This window comes from Esox lucius, chromosome 2 (genome assembly GCF_011004845.1).
Source record: "Esox lucius isolate fEsoLuc1 chromosome 2, fEsoLuc1.pri, whole genome shotgun sequence".
In the NCBI taxonomy this organism is placed as follows: Eukaryota; Metazoa; Chordata; class Actinopteri; order Esociformes; family Esocidae; genus Esox; species Esox lucius.
Window position 1 is genome coordinate 9,001,513 of NC_047570.1, and position 21,424 is coordinate 9,022,936.

At 39.8% G+C, this 21,424-nt stretch overlaps 1 protein-coding gene across 1 annotated transcript; it reads left to right on the plus strand.

The window, feature by feature from the left end:
• Nucleotides 1-12,558: 12,558 nt before the first annotated feature.
• Nucleotides 12,559-14,399, plus strand: LOC105017601 (cytochrome b-c1 complex subunit Rieske, mitochondrial). The gene is given in 2 exon segments (NM_001310842.1): nt 12,559-12,795; nt 13,672-14,399. Coding segments are annotated over 2 exon segments (822 nt in total). The 5' UTR covers nt 12,559-12,584; the 3' UTR covers nt 14,283-14,399.
• Nucleotides 14,400-21,424: the final 7,025 nt, after the last annotated feature.

Genomic DNA, 21,424 nt, shown 5'->3' on the forward strand with positions numbered 1-21,424 from the left:
GCAGATCAACTTTGTGTTCTGTCATTGGTTCAAGTACGACGACTGGGCGTAACTGGATATTGATAAGAAAGCCTGTTGATCAATCAGTGACACACACTATTGAATGAGTTTCCTTACACATCCTCTGTTCTTCTACTGTAATTAGACAAATCCAGGAGGAAGACGTACCAGTGTTCTACTCAAACAAAAAGGTGAAGACAGTGCTGGGGCAAAATATTCCATGGTTTATCTAAAACATTCCAAAGGATGAAAAACAATACTGTGAAATAGTCCAAACTGCTGTACGACACAAATTGAAAACGAGCTGAACAAATGTACTCAATAGGGTGCTGTCCCCATGAGTTTGGCAAACCCACCACTCTTTGTAAAAAGTCCTATAGCCTGGAATGAGTATTGACCCAACTGATTCCCACTAAGACCCCACACTCAGTGAGTTTTTTTTGTTTAACTCTGATTTAACTCTTGTTTAACAGATAGGTTGTCATTTTATAAAACGTGATTAGGTCTGGCTTTGAGCCCTGCAAGATAAAATGAAAAAGGGAGGAGAAAATACCAACCATCCATGAGTGAGGTAAAAAACAATGGATGAATTTAGTTAAACAGCATATCAGTACTCAGAGGTTGAGGAGATGTTTGATGGCTAGCTCAAAATTTAAATATCTGCTTCCCACTAAAATAAAAACATTTGTAATTTCTGAGTTATTGGTTTGATCACAAGTTAATGTTCAAGTTAAACATCCAATAGCTTTGTGAATTTTGCACAGTTAGTCAGTAGCTTTTCCATATTGTTTCCTTGTTCTCTTGTCTGTCTGTTTCCTGAGATAGTGTATGGAGGTGAACAAACCTCCCAGCCTTAAAGCCATTGTCCCGGAGATAAGACCATCAGACTCCCTTCACTGGAGACAGCTACATCTGGTTTTCTGCTCTGTCCCGTCACTTCAGTGGTAGAGATGTTTGGGGTTGAGGGGGCAGGGGGACTGCACATCACAAGAGCTGGCATCAGTGACGGCTTATCAGACTACAGCATCAGAAGCAAGCTTTGCACAGCATCAGAAGCAAGCTTTGCACAAAAAGTAAAATATTCTAATACTGGGGATGACATTATCTGAGCTTAGAACATTTCCTTTCCTCCAAAATCTGCCACTGCAGAGCCAGTCAGCACTGTAAAGATATGAGGCATTTATAAAGTATGAACCTGACAGCACTGTAAAACTAGGAGTCATTTATAAAGTATGGAATCTGATTATTAACCAGGCAAGGTTACAACCTCTACTCACCCTGCCCAGCCTTATCATTTGTTTTGGACTTCCAAATGAAGACCATGAAAATATGGATATACAGGAGGACACAAAAAGATTTGCCGTAAACCCCAATAATCATACACAGAAAAAACAACAAATTGTTAGTCAGTCAGCTTATTTCAAGATGCCTGCATAATTATTTTGAAGTTTCCAGTCGCTTTTATAATACACAATTGAGCTACTTTAACATAGAGAGAGAGTGTTTGAGTGACACACCCAGCTTACTGATCTTCTATTTGTCTGGTGATAACAGAATTACAACTACTTCAGAAATTAATCAACCACACTTGTCATAGTTTCGCCTTAAAATGCTGTGAAAAATACATCTGCCTCTGCAGATTTCCATTCGGGTGACAAGTCACACCTGTGTTCTCATCACCTGCTCTCCCATTCAACCTCACTCTATGCCACAGAGTTATTTAGTGCTGCGCGGTGTGGTTACTTCCTTGGTAGGCACTGGCTATTATCAAAGCCAGTGGTCAAGCCCAAGTTTTCCATACAATAGGAAGCTCCGACCACCCACAAACACATAGGACAACCAAAATAAGAAAACAGTTTGTACCATTATGTTAAAAGGTTTATGATATACACATGCGATAGACTTAGATGATGCTACAAAATCATACATTAAGCTCAACTGACAGGGATGGCTGTCTAAAACCGATAGGTGGCACTAAAGACTAGTATATAGACAATGTACTGTAAGTAGCACACTAGACACTGTCACACTTGTTTTAAACAAATAAGCTAGCCTAAAACTTGTCAAAAATGTAAACACCAAGCTGCGCAGACATACATTATGGATTCTACAGAGACACTTATGTTACCATGATGAGAATGCAAGGGTGGTAAAAAGTCACAATAAACACAAAGTGCGATTTATCTTTAGTCACATTACCTTACACTCAAAAAATAAATAGACACAAGCATATACTGTAAGCACTGTTTATCTATAAACATATTTAGTTTTTTCTCTCAGTTTCTTACAGAATTTCACCCCCTCCCTATTTCGTCAAATCCAATTTGCTATCATTGCCTTATCATAACAGCAAAACATTCCTACCTTCATACTGCCCTTCTGAAGCTTGTGTGCATCACAGAAAAACAACTCTTATGAATTCAGTTATTGTCACTTACATGGTCATTAATCTGAAGTCCAAACAGTTAAGGCGCAACAGTAGGTTTTGTAAGGAGACAAACTCAACACAATAGGGGTTCAAGGCAATACACATATACATACTATAAAACCCGCAAAATAAGAATAAATGAAGACCATAGGCAAAGCAGTATGCCATTGGAACAGGTGTGTGTGTCCAAGATTTGAAAACATTTTAATGAAGCTGAATCAATGAGTGTACACACAACATAATGACAAATAGTAAAACATATATAATATAATATTAACACGTTTTATAACAGCTATTTGGATTATACCGTGCCTGCTTTCACTTAATTAACTGGATTCTTTGTGACTGTGTTGTGTCTGTGTTATAGTGTGCCAACATCTACCATCTACCATTGAGCATTATCTGTTCATTGTTGCATTACTTATTACATCTATGTGTAAAGAGATCACAAAGTAGTTAACAGGGAAAATCAAACCTACATTTTCATGCAAACTCTATGAATACAAAAACTATTTTATTAATCAACAATTTCAAACTACACCAAATAATTGTGATCCTTGTGATTTTTTCAGAGAAAACAGAATCAGTATGGTCAAATGAAGGGTAAATTAATTAAATGCTGGTCTATGACTTGAAGGCATGCAGTCCAATTAAACGTGATGCCATATTTGTGCAGGTAACGATTATCCCTCAGTGTTACATTGACTACAGACCTCTGCAATCACAATATCAATACTACAGACACTTGATTGATTAAAATGCATTTGGTCCCCTAAGATACACAATTCATCATTTCAGGATATAAAGGTTATGTGACTAAAATGTGATTGTCCAATCATTATATTCGAGCAACGTTAAATAAATAAAAAATCTATTATTAGATTCAAGAAGACTTTGGGTAATAGTATTTGACCTACGGTTCACTTGAATTTTTGTTGTAATTAACATTCCAAATACTTCAACTAATCTTTGAGTAATGTTTAATACATTTTATGTACATTATATCTATCTATCTATCTATCTATCTATCTATCTATCTATCTATCTATCTATCTATCTATCTATCAATCAACATCTATCTATATATGTATTTTAAATTATACCAATTAAGTGTACTTAAACATGCTGTTTTCCACACTTGGAATGGATCATTGGTTACACTACGAATGGTCTGTCTGAAGAAAGCCTGTCCCTTCCTTCAGGTCACCACAGAATGTTTGTATTGTACCGCACATTTGAAGCATGAGTTTGCCACATATTATCACACCATCTCACCAAATCTGAAGAGACAAGGCGTTTAATTTCCAACACTACAAAGTTACTGGGCATAAAAAAGTGTCTGTGAGCGTTTGGCCAAGTGATGCTTTTGGGACTGTCCAGATATGTAACATTTTATAAAGCAACTGTGGCGTAATCCTCTTCTCTTTGCTGAGTCCAGCTGTGTGAGAAGAACATATCCGTGGGAGGTATGGGACTGAAGTTTAGGGTCAAAGGTCAGTTGTCAGCTTCTAATGTGCCGTGAGCCGTGTAGGAGCAGTGGTGGGGTACAAGGACTTAGTATGTCTTTTAAAGGCCCAGTGGGATTACCTCTTTAAGAGATTACATTCACTGGTGACCACGGGTTGTGGAGAGGAAGTTCACAAGCTCCCTGAAGCGACGAATGCTTGGGCCAATACTTGAAGGTCTGTGTGGTGTCACTGTGAGCAGAATAACTGTCCAGACAGATGTTCAAGTAAATGGAAATGTGTTTAATTTCAAATATGGACAGTGTGGAGTTCTCCGTTGCCATCATACAAAACAACAGTTTATTGAAAAACATTCCTTCGCAAGATGTAGAAATGTGGCTATTTTAAAAGGCAGGTTGGAAAAACACGGACAGAGAATGAAGCAGTATCCTGAAGACATTCAATTGCTTTTTGCCAGTGGAGGTAATAGGCAGGCAGCTTGTGGAAGCATCAGCCCCAAATGTCAAGTATGACAGATACTGTATTGAGAGGACCAGAGCTGTAGAAATGTTAATAGCCTCTCCTTTTAGTGGGCTGTGAGGAAAGTGCTTCATGAAGGGATTCGATGCAAGGTAGACTCCATCATTTGAATCAAAGCAAACCCTAAGCAAAGATGTAACTTCTTCGGGAGTCTTCCCATGGTTTTGCAGCAGTGTATGGCACCAAGCTGACACCTTCAGTCTAGGTTCAAGGCCAGACTGTGCCACTAACAGATGAGTGGCTACAAAGTCCTTTGGGCATTGCATGTTGTCCAGCGTCATCTGGATTGGGGGAGGCATCATCCAAAGGGATTTTCACACTCTAGAGACTCCCACTGTAGGATTGGGAGCATTGAAATGAACTAAGAGTGTGCTCTCATGTGTTAACCCACGAGATGAACAGTGTGGAAAACTGTTTGGTGTTGCTGCAATGTAAGCGTAAATGCATTTAGATATCATGAAAAAGGATAGTGCGCTCTTCGAGATACACTTGAAGACCTCTCTGACATCTTTCCCACACTGTGGTATTTCAATGTTACTGCTTGTTTACGTAAGAGAGGCCATCTGTTCTAATTAGCTACATAATGTAGCATCTCTGAACACCAATGTGTAGCAGATGAGGGACACACAAATACTTTCAGCTGAAACTGTGTCAAAAACAGTAAGTAACCATATTAAGCATTTTAGATTCAAAAGTTAAATTGCACACCTCCACAAAAGCATTGGACACATTTCCTAGGATTGACTCGTGGAAATCCAAGACGTATTCATCTCTGCTTGAACACTAAATTCCTATACTATTATGTCTTAAGGGATGCGCGGCACATTTCCATAAAATTCTCCTCTACTTCTAACAGTACCGGCCCGCCCTTATGGGGCAGACACACATACAAGAATGCATCAGAATTAGTACAATGTCCTGGATGGGTGGGAGCATGGCCAAGTGATGCGCTAGGCTTTGCTAGGCTGGAGGGCTCTGTGGTCGTGTGCAGAGCAGTTCCCGTACTAGGCTGTGATGCAGCCGCTCAGAATGCTCTCGAAAGTGCAACAATAGTCTTTGGAGAGGACCCAGGTTGGCATGCAACATTTCTTAGGTCACCTAAGGGAGTAACTAAGAGTTGCTATTGTGCCCTGTTGTTGACGAACCGTGACAAGTCCTCAGTTCTGTAGACGCAGAGGCACTTAAAACTGCTGACTCTTTGCTGCAGCCCACTTGATGTGGATTGGGGCGTCTCTCCTCCTTTCTGAACAATGAGATCCTTTTTCTTTTGCTGACGTTGAGAGAGAGGTTGGTTGTCCTGTCACAGTGATGCCAGTTTCCTTACCTCCTGCCTGTAGGCTGGGTCATCATTGTTGGTTAACCGGCCTACAACCTCGGTGTCATCTGCAAACTTGATGACGGAGTTGGTTTTGTGCAGAGCCACGCAGTTCTGGGTGAACAGACAGTGAAACGGGGCTGAGGATACACCCTGGAGGCTCCAGTGTTGGGAGTCACTGAAGACGAGGTGTTTTCTTCAATCCTCATTACTCGAGGTCTGCCCACCAGAAAGTCCAGTTCCTCATATATGTAATCATACATGTTTGGTCTTTGCATTCACATTTCCATCTTTGCTCACCTACAGACAAGAAACACCTATGTGAGCATCCTGCTCCTTAAATCTGCCTCAGGATTTAGAACTATTGGACCCTCAAAGATAGATCCATTTGTACATGGCGATGTCCAGACCTAATGCTCTAAACTTGGTGACTATCTTTGAGGGTCCAATAGTTCTAAATCCTGAGGCAGATTTAAGGAGCAGGATGCTCACATAGGCGTTTCTTGTCTGTAGGTGAGCAAAGACGGAAATGTGAGTGCAAAGACCAAACATGTATGATTACATATATGAGGAATTTGCCAGGTATTGTAATTATGTAATGTGAATAACTGTGATTTGAAGAGTTACTAAAAACTCACATTTCTACAGTCACTTTCACAGCGTGGAATGCTCTAGGCACAGTTGGCTGATTTGACTGACAAAAAGAACACAGGTGGGATGTTTGTTGAACCTGCTGCCACCATTGGATTCAAATAAGTGGCAATCTCCTCTGGTTTTCCCAGAGATGTGCTCACACAGGCACGTAACGTTGACTAGATTTGTTTTCAACCACTCTCCTAAGTGATAAACTCTCTCCATTTCTTTCCCCAAACACATGCTGTGTTAATGACAATCCTTTGATAGCCAGCCATTAAGAGAGTTATTTGTGGCCAATAAACTAGTTTTATTAGTAATAATACACATTTGTGATCTGCAAAATGGTGCATTATTTCTCACTAGCAAATACATGGTTGAATCAGCTCTCCTAACCCTCAACCCTCAAAGCACATGCCGGCAGCTCCCAAATCTTAACACTTCTCAGGATGCAATTATATCTCCAGTACAAGCACCATATAAGAAAAAAAAATCAGCTGTTAGTCAGCTTTATCTAACTTTACCAAATATGGTTTCTTTGTCTACTTGACATTGTTGAATGGGCTAAAGACCGTGTAGTTATCTGGGACAGTGCTCGAGTTCTGTTATTACCAATCACTAATAAATGTTTAACAAATAAGAGATTATTAGAAGATACACTGGCAAATGCAAAGTAAATGCTGATGGTACAAAGGTTTAGGCATAGACTACTTGTCAGACGAGAAATGTTTTTCACCTCTCAGAAGTGCAACAGCTGAGGGTGGGATGTGCAAACTAAATATCACGGGTAGCCATGCATTATTTATTTGCATGCTTTGTTAATGGGCAATAAAATAAGTCATGTTCATTTGCCATTTGAGCTGTCAGCATCATTTTATAAACTACAAACAATGTGTGAGTGACTGATAAGCATTATGATGATGTAATAAAGCACAGTTGAAGTATAGGCATTTGCAACACATTTAAAGTGCACCTCCGGGTTATCCGATCACAAGTATATCTGATTACGCGTAACTGTGACGACTACATTAGATTACGGAATCGGTGTGAATCGGTGTGACGAGATCGCCACATCGATTCAGCGGATTTGTAGGAACTGCACTGCAAGTGCCTAACTGCTTAAATAATATCCATTCATCCACTCCATCCATATCCGATTCAGTCGGGCGATTCTGATTCTGCCAATCTACAGAATCAGACTACATGCCCTGTACAAATATTTAACATGCTGCCTCAATGCATTTCAATGGGACAAAAAGGTCTATAGAATAACATGGGAAATTATTGGCACTGATCTTACACATAGTTTAAAGCTGTCAACACCAAACCAACGTTGAGATGTTCCATACAACCACATAAATGTTCCACACAAATGATCAACTTTCATAAAAGCACGATAGGTTGATACAAATTGAAGCTATAAACACCAAATTAACATTGTTCAGGCTGGCCAAATGTGCTTGTGAATTTTTTTTTTTTTAACATTATATACCTAAATTGTTAGCATATTACCATTGTTGGAATTGTTGGGTTTGAAAGAGAACTACAGGAATACAGCAGGTTCTATTCAAAATGGCCATGCTTGTTAATCAATTTACATACAATACAAACTTTAACCCTTTAGAACCCATTGTGGCCTTCCTGTTAATTACTGTAATGGTCACCGATTGCCTTGTTTCGTGAATGTCCCAAAATCTGCTTGATAAAAACCTGTTACTGTGTTCGTATTGATGTTGTCATCAACAAGAACTCATGAAAAATGTGTGCTGTATTTTGACTTTTTAAAGATACAATATTTTTATTTGTCAAAATTACAGCGCTTAAGCGGCCACAACATTTTCTGTTAGTGTTATGGCAAAATCGAGAAAGCATATTGTGTGCTATGTGTGTTAGCTTACAGATTTTCACTGCTTGTTTTAGAGGCATGCAGAATGATATCTTGAGCTAAGCTTGTTTATCCGCAGAGCAAAAGGTAAAGTGAGCAGGACCTTGGTAGATAACAAGAAACAGATGATAAGAATAGGGGGTTGTTAGGCGTGGTACCTAAAACTGAGATGTATGTTAATGAGATACTGTGGAACATGACTGATTCTTTTAAGAAGGTTGTAGGAGGAGGTTAAAAGTAGCCTATAGTTCTTCAGGAACTTTAGAGCTATTACAGGGCTCATTAAGCTATGTGTGGCATCTGAAAAAAGGAACATAAGCTAGTGTGTACCTTGTGTTTGGCAGAGCTACTCTGAGAAACGCCAATTCTGTGTCCTGACTGTATAGAGTCTTCTCTTGATGATCATCAATAAAGACATCTGCTGATGATTGCTGATCTCTGAGTCCTGTCTAAAAATAAATTAGTTGGTGCATTGTTTTCCACTACATTGGAAAAGATTGTTTCTATGTTTGGAAATGTCCTTGGTCTTGGAAAGTCTTTATGATACTGAGGTGAGTGGATATACAACCACCGTTCAAAAGTTTGGGGTCACTTGGAAATGTCCTTGTTTTTTAATGAAAAGCAATTTTTTGTCCATTAAAATAACATCAAATTAATCCAAAATACAGTGTAGACATTGTTATTGTTGTTAATGACAATTGTGGCAAGAAACTGATCATTTACAATGGAGTATCTACATGGTCATTCAGAGGCCCATTATCAGCAACCAGCAGTCTCATAACAGAAAAAGGTTTAGCTGTACAGTTGGCTAACTAGTTTGATTATTTTCTTGTGTTTCTTCTGATTTCATGTATATATGGAAACTTCCCCAGCTGTGTGCCATAGCTAATTAGCTATCACGAGCTGCAGTTTCACTAGCTAGCCATAAGTGGAGGCGGTAATGTTGTGCTTCGCTCATAATGTGGTCACTTGTTTATGATGATGTCCTAAATGTGTTGAATGTGAAGCATTTTGATCACAAGTGTCACAAGTGTCACAATTATATTATTCCAAGTTACATGAATGTGGTGTCAAATTAAAGAAGAGTATGAAAAACTAAGATAACTTGTTATTGTAATTTGTTTTTGGGTTTTGTGCTGTGTGTTTGTTTGAAATGTGTGAGAAAATAAGATCTCAGAAATTTACAGCTACATTATAAGAAAATTGTATGGTCAAAAGGTTAAAGCATTAAGCCAAATTGTTTATCCACAAAATAGTTAAACAAATCAAATGTCTATATTTTTGATTCTTCAAAGTTGCCACGCTTTGTCTTGATGACAGCTTAACACAATTTTGGCATTCTTTCAACCATCTTCATGAACTAGTTATGATTTTCCAACAGTCTTGAAGGAGTTCCCATGTATGATGAGCACTTGTTGGCTGCTTTTTTTTCACTCTGCGTTTCAACTCATCCCAAACCACCTGAATTGGGTGGAAGATTGTGGTTTTGAGGTCATCTGATGCAGCACTGAGATGTGTTTTTTGTTTTGAACTCTGTGAACACTTTATGTAGGCTACAATCTGACATGCAATTAATTTGCAATTTCTGAGGCTGGGAGCTCTAATGAACTCTGCAGCAGAGATAATTCCGTGTTTTCCTTTCCTTTGGTAGTCCTCATGAGAGACATGAGGACTACCTCATGTCACAGCAATATTTCTTCGCTTATTGGAGCTGTTCTTCCCATAAGATGTAATACTTAAGTGCAGATGATGGTCATCTGAATACCAACCCAACCTTGTCACAACACAACTCATTGGCTCAAACATATTAAGAAGAAAATAAATTCCACAAATTAACTTTCAATAAGATTAATCAAAATAATTCCAGGTGACAACTTCATGAACTGGTTGAGAAAAAGAGTGTGCAAAGCTGTCATCAAGGCAATGGGTGGACACCTTTTTCAAATCTACAATATTAAATTACAAACCCCGATTCCAAATAAGTTGGGACATTGTACAATTTGTGAGTAAAAAAGGAATGGAATAATTTATAAATCCCATAAACTTATATTCAATTAACAATAGAATATAGATAACATATCGAATGTTGAAAGTGAGACATTTTGTAATGTCATGCCAAATATTGGCTCATTTCGGATTTAATGAGAGCTACACATTCCAAAAAAGTTGGGAAAGGTAGCAATAAAAGGCCGGAAAAGTTAAATGTACATATAAGGAACAGCTGGAGGACCAATTTGCAACTTATTATGTCAATTGGCAACATGATTGGCTATAAAAAGAGCCTCTCAGAGAGGCAGTGTCTCTCAGAAGTCAAGATGGGCAGAGGATCATCAATTCCCCCAATGCTGCGGCGAAAAATAGTGGAGCAATATCAGAAAGGAGTTTCTCAGAGAAAAATTGCAAAGAGTTTGAAGTTATCATCATCTACAGTGCATAATATCATCCAAAGATTCAGAGAATCTGGAACAATCTCTGTGCGTAAGGGTCAAGGCTGGAAAACCATACTGGATGCCTGTGATCTTCGGGCCCTCAGACGGCACTGCATCACATACAGGTATGATACTGTAATGGAAATCACAACATGGGCTCAGGAATACTTCCAGAAAACATTGTTGGTGAACACAATCCACCGTGCCATTCGCCGTTGCCGGCTAAAACTCTATAGGTCAAAAAAGAAGCCGTATCTAAACAGGATCCAAAAGTGCAGGCGTTTTCTCTGGGCCAAGGATCATTTAAAATGGACTGTGGCAAAGTGTTCTGTGGTCAGACGAATCAAAATTTGAAGTTACTTTTGGAAAACTGTGATGCCATGTCATCCGGACTAAAGAGGACAAGGACAACCCAAGTTGTTATCAGCGCTCAGTTCAGAAGCCTGCATCTCTGATGGTATGGGGTTGCATGAGTGCGTCGTGGCTGCATAGAAGAAGGATCCGGGTACTGAAATGGCCAGCCTGCAGTCCAGATCTTTCACCCATAGAAAACATTTGGCGCATCATAAAGAGGAAGGTGCGACAAAGAAGACCTAAGACAGTTGAGCAACTAGAAGCCTGTATTAGACAAGAATGGGACAACATTCCTATTCATAAACTTGAGCAACTTGTCTCCTCAGTCCCCAGATGTCTGCAGTCTGTTATAAAAAGAAATGGGGATGCCACACAGTGGTAAACATGGCCTTGTCCCAACTTTTTTGAGATGTGTTGATGCCATGAGATTTAAAATCAACTTATGTTTCCCTTAAAGTGATACATTTTCTCAGTTTAAACATGTGATATGTCATCTATGTTGTATTCTGAATAAAATATTGAAATTTGAAACTTCCACATCATTGCATTCTGTTTTTATTCATAATTTTACAGTGTCCCAAATTTTTTGGAATCGGGTTTGTAATTTTGATTTCTTTAAAACTTTTTAGCTTATTACGTGATTCCATATGTGTTACTTTATAGGTTTGATGTGTTCACTATTACTCCAAAATGTGGAAAAAAGTCAAAATACAAAATAACTGAGTTTTCTTGATTTATTTCATTGTAGTTCTTTTCATTAAAAGTTTTCTGTCCTGCCTCATCCCTGCAGCGTTCAAAATGTTGGACTGGTAGTGTGTGTGTGTGTGTGTGTGTGTGTGTGTGTGTGTGTGTGTGTGTGTGTCTGTATATATATGTATTCGCAAAAGTCTTAGACTGCATCTTCAACTGCAGATTTTGTGTATTCTACCAAACTCTGGTGTTTACACAGTCTGCTCAATTCAGATACTTTTTGTCCACTAATTGGTCTTTTAAACAAACAGATCACCACTGTGTGTTTGGTCAATAGACCAATTATTGTGGATGAAAAGTTTGTTTAAACACAGCATATATGGTTGGTTGGTAGCCCAAACATGACTGGGCCACTATATGGAATCCCTTGCATTTACATTGTGGCCACTTAAAGTCGACTGTTTTACAGTTACACTCAGTTCTGACACGCTGTTTTATTAATTTACTTTTTATATTGTGGGCTTTCTAATTTATTTTAATCTCAATTTCTACCAATAGGAACTATCCTACAGTGCTGAACATTCCAACTATGAAGCCTCCACTCTAATTCATTCCACCCCTCATTTGCCACTCTGTGGCTCTTTGTGATATTGTGTGTAATAAATATACCAGATAAGTATGCTAATAATAATCCACTTTTATATGAAAATGTAAAGTGAAACAGTGAACTGCGACTATAGATACGCTAACCCTTCTAAACGTAATGGCGTCATTTGACGTGTTACGTATGCATCCTGCGCCTGCGCCTTATGCTCAGTGTAGGCAAGGTCGTAGCTCCCATTGTAAAGAACCTTTTGCTAAAAAGATGATGTCTCTTGCCGCTCGTTCGGGGGCATTTTCCCCATACTTGCAGGCTACGAGCTATGCGGTTGCTGGGCCCCTTAAAGCCCTTATTCCAGCGGTGGTTGTAAAAGGTGATAACGTTTTGGTAGACACGAAGAAACCCTTCTTAACCCGTGAGTCCCTCAACGGTCAGAGTCCTAAATCTGGGCCTGCAGTATCAGTTAGCATAAATGGTAAGTACCTGTAATGTAAGAGCTAGCGCTAATGTTAGTCATTAACATGGGATATTTTTTTCAGTTGTGGAAATGTTGTTGGTGCCATGTTATTTTGCGTGGTTGGATATGGCCAATTTTCAAACCTATGCGTTTGTATGTTATAACAGTTGTGGAATCTAATAGTACAGTAGTTGAATGAGTTGCATTAGCCCGCCAGTATTAGCTGTACTGTAATACCATTGGCTGGACGTGGCCTAGCAGCTACGGCCTAGCTAACTTTAGCTAGCTAGTTACGTTTGCAAACGTACTTAACTAGTTGACTGATTAAAAAGAAAGATAACTAACAATTAAAATATGTGTTGAGCACAAAACATTGATCCAAAGGCAATTCATTTGACTTTGGTTCTAATAGTATTTTGAACAATAAAGATATCTTGCTAGATTAACAACCTGCTAGAATGTCAAGTTGTCCAAGGAGGCTAACAAATTGTATTTGGCTAATAGCTAACTAACGCTTGTTGCTTCTTACCGAACAGTTAACCACCCTTACACTTAGTTAATATAAACATTTGTATCATAACTTGTTACAACATCGTTACTCACTAAGTAATCATTAAACTCTCAGGAGTGTTTTACTAGCCGTGAGGCAAATGCCACTATCTAGGAAGTTGGTACACTACAGTGATTTACATATGGACCATAATGACATAGTTAACATCTAACAAGGAAGTTGACTAACTGCTTTATTGATTGAAAGTCTTAGGCAAGTTGAGCTCACCTGAGAGAGATTGTTTTTTGGGAGAGTTTTGCGATTTCTGTGGGGTGATAATGAGACCAGTGTTGTGTACCTGTTATTTTGTTTTCTTAATAGAAAACATTGTTTTAATTTTTCAGCAAAAGCTGGTGTCCGCTTCGCTCACACTGACATTAAGGTCCCAGATTTCTCTGATTACCGTCGGCCTGAGCTGCTTGACCCCAACAAATCTTCACAGGAGAGCAGCGAGTCCAGGAAAGCCTTCTCCTACCTTGTCACCGGGGCCACCGCCGTGGTGGGTGTCTACACAGCCAAGACCGTGGCCGCGCAGTTCGTCTCGAGCATGAGTGCCTCAGCTGATGTCCTTGCCATGTCCAAGATTGAGGTAAAGCTATCAGAAATTCCAGAAGGCAAGAACATGACCTTCAAATGGAGGGGCAAGCCCTTGTTCATCCGCCACCGGTCGGCGAAAGAGATTGCTGCGGAGGAGGCCGTGGAGATGGCCGAGCTTCGTGACCCCCAACACGACAAGGACCGTGTCACCAACCCAAAATGGATCATTGTCATTGGCGTGTGCACCCACCTCGGCTGTGTGCCCATCGCCAACGCCGGCGACTACGGTGGGTACTACTGCCCTTGCCACGGCTCTCACTACGACGCCTCTGGCCGCATCAGGAAAGGTCCTGCACCACTCAACCTGGAGGTGCCCTACTATGAGTTTCCAGATGAGGACACAGTCGTCGTAGGCTAAGTTTGTGGACTGAGATCAGTATGTTTCTGTCTGGTTCAATATTCCATCAATTAGCAGGCGCAGCCTCTGTTTTAGGGTGGTATAAATTATTGTAAGTAATAAATGTACATTTTATCGGATTGAATGCCTCATTTATTTACCTGATTTCTGCACAATCTAATCTTACTACTGTACCAAAATCGGACTTGGGTTGTGAACATTTCATATGGTTAATGTTTGCCTTATAATGGAATGCATATAGTAATATTTTGATAGTGCCATTGGTGTGAAGAACTAAAGCCAGGGTTTTGCTATTCAATCATAAACACATGCATGTTTATAAGACAGTTATCAATGATGGTGTCTAAAGCTGATTCTCAAGTGTCATGGCTTCATGTATACAAAGGGGCTCAGAGGAAGTTTTCTTAGATTTTGTTGGGAGTGCTGGATTCAGTTATGTAAATGGCGGTATAAATAGCTTAAGGTTGTGTATTTTCCAGTCTATCAGTATCAGCCACAGCTTGGGTGGTGGTCATAGCAGGCAACACCAGAAAGAAAAATGGTGTGAATAGTGCTGCAATTTTAAGTGAATTCTATTAATGACCTAGCCATCTGCACACAGCTCTGAAAGTGTGTATGTATGCTGAGCCAATAAAGGTTTTGCCGAAAAGTATTGCTTTTGTGTGTGAGATTTGCAGTATGCAGCTAAAGCTGGTTTGCAAGTTCAGTTCACAGAAGCTTTTTGCTTCAAGTATGAGCAGCATTTGAACATAGTTAATGAACCTAAAAATATATATAGTTTACCGCATTGGGTTGTACATCAGTAGAGAAGACTGATGGTTTTAAGAGTTGATAGTAACTGTCTGAAAGTCTTGACTGACAGTTGTGATACTTAAAAATGTTTACTTCATTGCATTAATTGCAGTCAATACCAAAATCCATGAGCATTCTGAATATTCCCCGAATATGTTTTGCAAAGGATCAGGATGGGTGCTGAATGATTGAAGGTCATTTCTCTGAGTGATTAGAGAGGATAATGGCTGCCCAAGCCGTCTGGCGTTCCCACGCTTCATTGACTAATAACCAGCTAATAATAGAAGTGCTTGATGTCTTTCTCTCTCCAGGCCACACAGAGAGAATCCAAGCATGACAGCCCTTGCTTATTTCATCCCAATGGGTTCTTTACAATCCAATATTTACAGTAAATAGGATTTGTATGGTCAGTTACTGTTTCGGGTCAGTCCTGAAGATACAGTATGGTCCTCTTGAAATTTGAAAGACAAATAACACATGTTATTTGGAACATTGCCATGTAAGCAAACAAATCTTTTGCATGTGATGTGATTCTTCCACTGGCAGCCCTCTTACAGCTGGTTGATTGGTATAACGTGTTAGTCTGAAGGCTAGATGATGAGTAATGTTGCTTCATGATGTGCTCTCTAAAGCAGCAATATTGTGTGCACTGTTTGACTAACTATTCACTTTACAGCACAACCTTTCACTACATAATATCATATGTGTAGGCCTCCAACCAACACTTTATTTTGAACAGATTTCGCTTTTGACAGATGCCTGACATGTCTTCAGGTCAAACATTGCACATTCGCCTGGTTGAAAGCTACAAAGCCGAAAGGATCAGAGGAGAATAAATAGGGTGGTGACACAAATCTGTTTTGGCATTGTCTGAGTCACTGAGTCAAAACCAATATTGTTGGGAGTATTCTGTTCACATTTCTCTGTGAACTGTACTTACATATTTATTGATTAGTATTAGGATTCTTGGGGTTCCAGAATCCTGATTGGTTAAATGGCTGTGGTATATGAAACTGTACCATGGGGATAACAGAACATGTTTGTTTAACTTTTTTAATTAGCATACATTGTTGACTGTTGAATCATAGCAGTAAGGCACATGACAGGATAGCGGTATATGGCCTGTATAGTAACACTAAAGACTTCCAAGGCTTTCTGCATTGCCTTGTGCTTTAGAACAGCTCTTAGCTGTGTTATTGGCCATTAACCTAACCCCAAATGCCTTATTAGTGGGAAATGTTGTAGGCCTATTTTATAGAGAAAGAAATACATTGGCTTTATAGATGTCAAATACTGCCTGTATACTCTTGGTAGTCCCTGTCAAATGACAGATTATTCCTTTTTAGTTAATTTTTCTATGGTACATTGTTGTATGTGTGTGTTAATTTCTCTAATGGTGTTTTCCACAGTAGCCCTAACCTGCCTTGTTGCCTGGAGTGGCCTCTGTTCCTGACAGTTTGATGGGCCACCTGCCTGGCGGCCAGACAGACACACTGGTGGCATGTAAACGCTGCCTTCCAGCCTGTACTAGTTGCTCTCGCGCCCTTCAGGTTTGATTGATATAGGAGTATTTTACAAGGGATGCCAGGACACCTCAATCGCTCATTCCAATGCTTGAATCCCTGGGTCTGCTGTGGCACTTGTTACAATCTAAAGCAAGCTCTTTATTTTGGCGCCCACCTATGTCATCATTCATTCTAACCCTAGTAGTTAGGTCAGAAGCTGACTTCTTATGGGCTGTTATGTAGTTGTGCATGTCAGTTCAACTCTTTAATGCATCCTTTTGATGTGAATAATCTCCTATTAATGCTGATATGCTGATGGGTAGGCTATGCGCTGACCACTTCCATTCTCAAAACCATTCCAGGGAACCCGTAAAATGCTAGTTAAAAATGCTTGACAATTATACACTGGTTTAAATCCCTGGAATACAAAATATGTATTAAAAAGGCATACTCAACACACAACTGTTTTCCTTTCACTATGTAATTTCCCTCTTGGAGGACTAATTTTTTAAATGGTACTTTTCTTCTTTGGTGATAATCGGAATGAAACGATTAGCTACAAACTCTGATTTTCTCTCCCTCGTTCCTTCTATGTGTTATTAATCCTCTGCTTGTCTCTAGGGAGATCAGATTACGACTAAAGATTTATTAGAATATTTTGATTCATTCAAACTTGTTTTGCATAACTTTGCATAATGATGTTGAGTTTTACTGTGGAACATTGCGGATAATTTATTTTCAAACTTCATTAAATCTTCATTTTTGTGTCACCCCAGGTTTCGGATCTCAGTGAAACAAAATGTCCTAATTGCATTTTGAGTGATGAACACCTCACATTATCACATTTCACTGTACTTCTCAACCATTTTCGCTTGTTCTTGGTGTCAATTTGCATCTGTTTTATTATCTTGGAGCAGCCTGCAAATGTCTTTGTTTTTTACTTTTTGTTCCTCTTGCCAAAGGCTATGGAATATATGATGACATGGTGCCATAGGTTTCAATTGCTTGCTTACCGAGCTGGGGCAGTGAGCACTACTGACCTTTCATCATGCAATTAGACAGTGATCAGACCTTCCTCCCAGGCTCGACCACTTTGTTATTCCACCGCCGGAAACATTTTGATCCACAATTTTCCTCCATACAGTCATGACTGCTTCATTGATGGACAGACTTTCATTGCAAGCTAAATCAATATTTCAACATCTTTCACACCTGTATCACCTGCCGAACCAGTATGTGAACAAATTACAATCTAGCACTCTGGCAAACCATATTTCAGACCCATTTCCGCACATATGGACTGGTACATTGCTGGACATAACCTCCTTGTATACCTGCTAGCAACTGATGTGAGACGGGTGTTCTGACCAAGAACACACTAGTTGAAGATGTTGTCCAGGGTACCATAAGAACATATCTTTTTTGGGGGGAGGGGGGGCCTGGAGTCACGCCTCAACAGACTCGGGTTTTGGTGTGGACTCTTAGTTGTTAGGAGAGTCTGTGCCATTCTCGCAGGCTGCCGGTTAATAGCTTTCAGATAGCAGACATGTGCAGATGCGAGGGAAAGCGTGGCACCGTTCTGCGTCAGAGGTCATGGACGTCCCGGGAATATGGGGAAGGACGCACTTCCTGTGCCTGGAAGTATATGAGAATCCATGACCTTCAATAGTTTTAAATCCTCTTGACTGCAAAGTGATTTATGGTTGGAAATAAAGTGCAGGCGCATGCGTTCCGGGTGGGAGGACGGGGTGAATGAGTGTAAATTGAGACATCACATAGACATTGTCAGATCATTAAATGGGAATTGATCGCATCTTTTCAGCAAACTCTGGCATGTTGGCTGCAGCTGGAATTTCATAAAGCGACTCTGTCGGCGCCCGGCGATACGCCATGTACACAGTGCCACAAATTGAGATGAAAATGACTCTTCAGTGTGAACAGAGCGCATGGGGAGTTGACGTCTCAGGCGGGATAATAAAGCCTAATATAAGTTGCTTTTTCTTCCTCTTGCTCTAAACCCTTTTATGCGTTCACAAGCGGCTGCTGATCTGCGGGTGTAAATGGACTCATTAATCCCATCAGTCAACAACAACAACTGGATCCTGTCAGAGTGAACTGCTCCGGGTCACACACAGGGACACGGCGACACTGAATGAGCAATCAATGTCCCCTATCATTTAGTTTCTGAGAAGACTCCTTTTTTTGCCCTCTTCGTCACTGAATAACATAATCAGGGTCTCTCTCTCTGTCACTCTCTCTTCCTATTTCTTTATATTTTTCACGTATTCTCTTTCTCATTTTCTCTTCTTGTGTGCCTCGTCTATCTGCAGTGTATCGCAACTATTTATGAAACTTTCATCTTGCAGCCATTTTCGGCTCCCCTCCCTTACTTCTTTCTTCCTGTATATTACTCTCTTGCCCCCAGGGTCGGCTTTTCATTCGTTCATGGTCTTTATCTCTTAGGAAAAGAGAAGTGTTACTCTGAGTGATGGGGACGTGACTCTCAGCAGGACTCCTAATCTGGTTTATATCGGCAAAATTAACACTTCTTTGAACTTATCGAAGCTGGCATATCCAATTAACTGCTTCTGCCTGTCCGCATGGAGAATATAACACATTCCTCTCCGGCCCATAAACAATGGGCTCAGTTAATGTATGTTGGGAAGTTGGTACTAATCTGATTATAAACATTTGAACAGTGTGACAAAGTAGTTTTTGCAGGACCACTGTCCGCGGTTCTGTCAGTGGATGTTAGCAAGGAGATGCTAATTTCAGTGCAGCCCTTTTCCACCAGTTTGGGGATGTTATAAAGTTGAAAGTGTTATTGCGGGCCTGTTTTGGCATGCATTTTTAGAGTTAATGTTTTAATTTATTCGTGTACTGTAGTTATGTTCATTTCTTATATAATTCTCGTCCCACCATAAGCCTATTTCATGCTGAGGAAATTAACTCAGTCCCTTGATGAGGTTGTTTTTTCTATATTTGTATTTCTGTGTCTTATTTGGCATTGTTTTCTATCTAATGTGGATGTCCAGGCAAAAGGCTAATACATTTCCATTCAGTGAAATACATTGAATCATTCAAAGGTGTTGAACTCATTAAGAACAATTTTATTTTTATTTTTAAGATACCATATAAAATAATATGATTTTTAATGGCACTGTGTTGCATGAATTTCTTTTGCATCATTTACCAAATTAAATTAAAGCACTTAATAATGAATACTTCATGCGTGCTGCTGTGTTACACAATTAATGGCCATGTTTCGCAAGAGACAGTAATTCCTCTTCAACACGCACACCAAATGAAGTAACGGATTACAACTTTATCACTGTAATGACAGTTTTCGACCCCTCCCTGCTAAGGTAACTCAAACAACTATGACTCATTATAATTGGCTCAAACTAACACAGCCCAGACCAGCCATGTAAATTAAAAGGTATCTATGTCTCTCATCGCGGACGTCATGGATTGCTAGCCTTCTGCAAGCCTTCATTAGCAATTTTTGTGACAAACATTTGCCTGGTTGTAAAGCAGATGAGCTGGAGGGCAGAGATTTTCACGATTTAGAGAGAGTCTTTCCATGTGACCTTGTCGGGTCAAATGTCACCTGGCTTGGGACAAGGCTGTTCTCCTTTAATGCGAGTGACATGCTTAAACCGCTATGTAACTTGTCTCCCCCTTTGAGTTGGTGATCAATCACCCCAGCGAAGTGTCAGATGGGCCCGATGAGACACACATGTACCTCTGCCTGATGTCTAGGGGAGACAGCGGCTGTGCCGCTGTCTTGGATGGATCCGTCGCAGGGCTGTGACATGGAGGGTGTGCTGGGAAAGAGGCCGACAGATGCACAGACTAGAGGTTAGCACATCTGGTACCACTGTGGTGGGGCAGTAACATATCTCTCTCTCTATGGGTGCTGGCAGAGGCAATCTGTTTTTTTATGTTTCACAGCAAAGTTTCCTATCAGTGTATAAAACATTATACACTGATAGGTATCCAATCAACAAGAATAACTGAAGACAATGGCATTTCTCAAGATAAACAGACTGGTAGGTGAAAATCTCTGGCCCAATCAGATACAGAATACTGAAGCAGAATAAACATTTACTGTTATGATTATAACCATATACCTGTTTAAAAACACATACATTTCCCCTCTTGCTGTCCTAAGCAACGTTTCAAGTGTTACAGAATTACAGTGCAAAAACGTAAGTTTGGGTGAACAGTTGATCTCCACATGTGTGGTTCCTACTGTGAAGCATGGAGGGAGGAGGAGGTGTGATGGTATTGGTGTGATTTGCATGGCTACCACAGCATTCAGCAATGTTTGGCCATCCCATCTGGCTTGAAATTTATGAGAATACCTTTTGTTTTTCAACAGGGCAATGAACCAAAACACACCTCCAAGCTGTCTATTTGACCTAGAATAAGAAAGATTGCACTGCATTAGATGTCCTGGCCTTCAAAATCACCCGAACTCAACCCAATTGAGATGGTTTGGAATGAGTTGGACTACATACTTAAGGAAATGCAGCAAATAAGGGCTCAGCATATGTAGGAATTCCTTCAAGACTACCTCAAAAAGCTGTTTGAGGGAATGCCAAGAGTGTACAAAACTGTCATTAGGCGAAGGGTGGCTACTTTGTAGGATCTTAAATTTAAATGTAACTTGATTTGTTCTACACTTTTATGGTTACTACATTCAATATGTGTTATTCGGATGTATCTACTATTATTCTACAATTTGGAAGATAGTAAAAGTACAGAAATGCCCTTGAAATTAGTAGGTGTGTCCAAACAATTGGACTGATACTATATATGTTATGCATTATAAACTGGTTG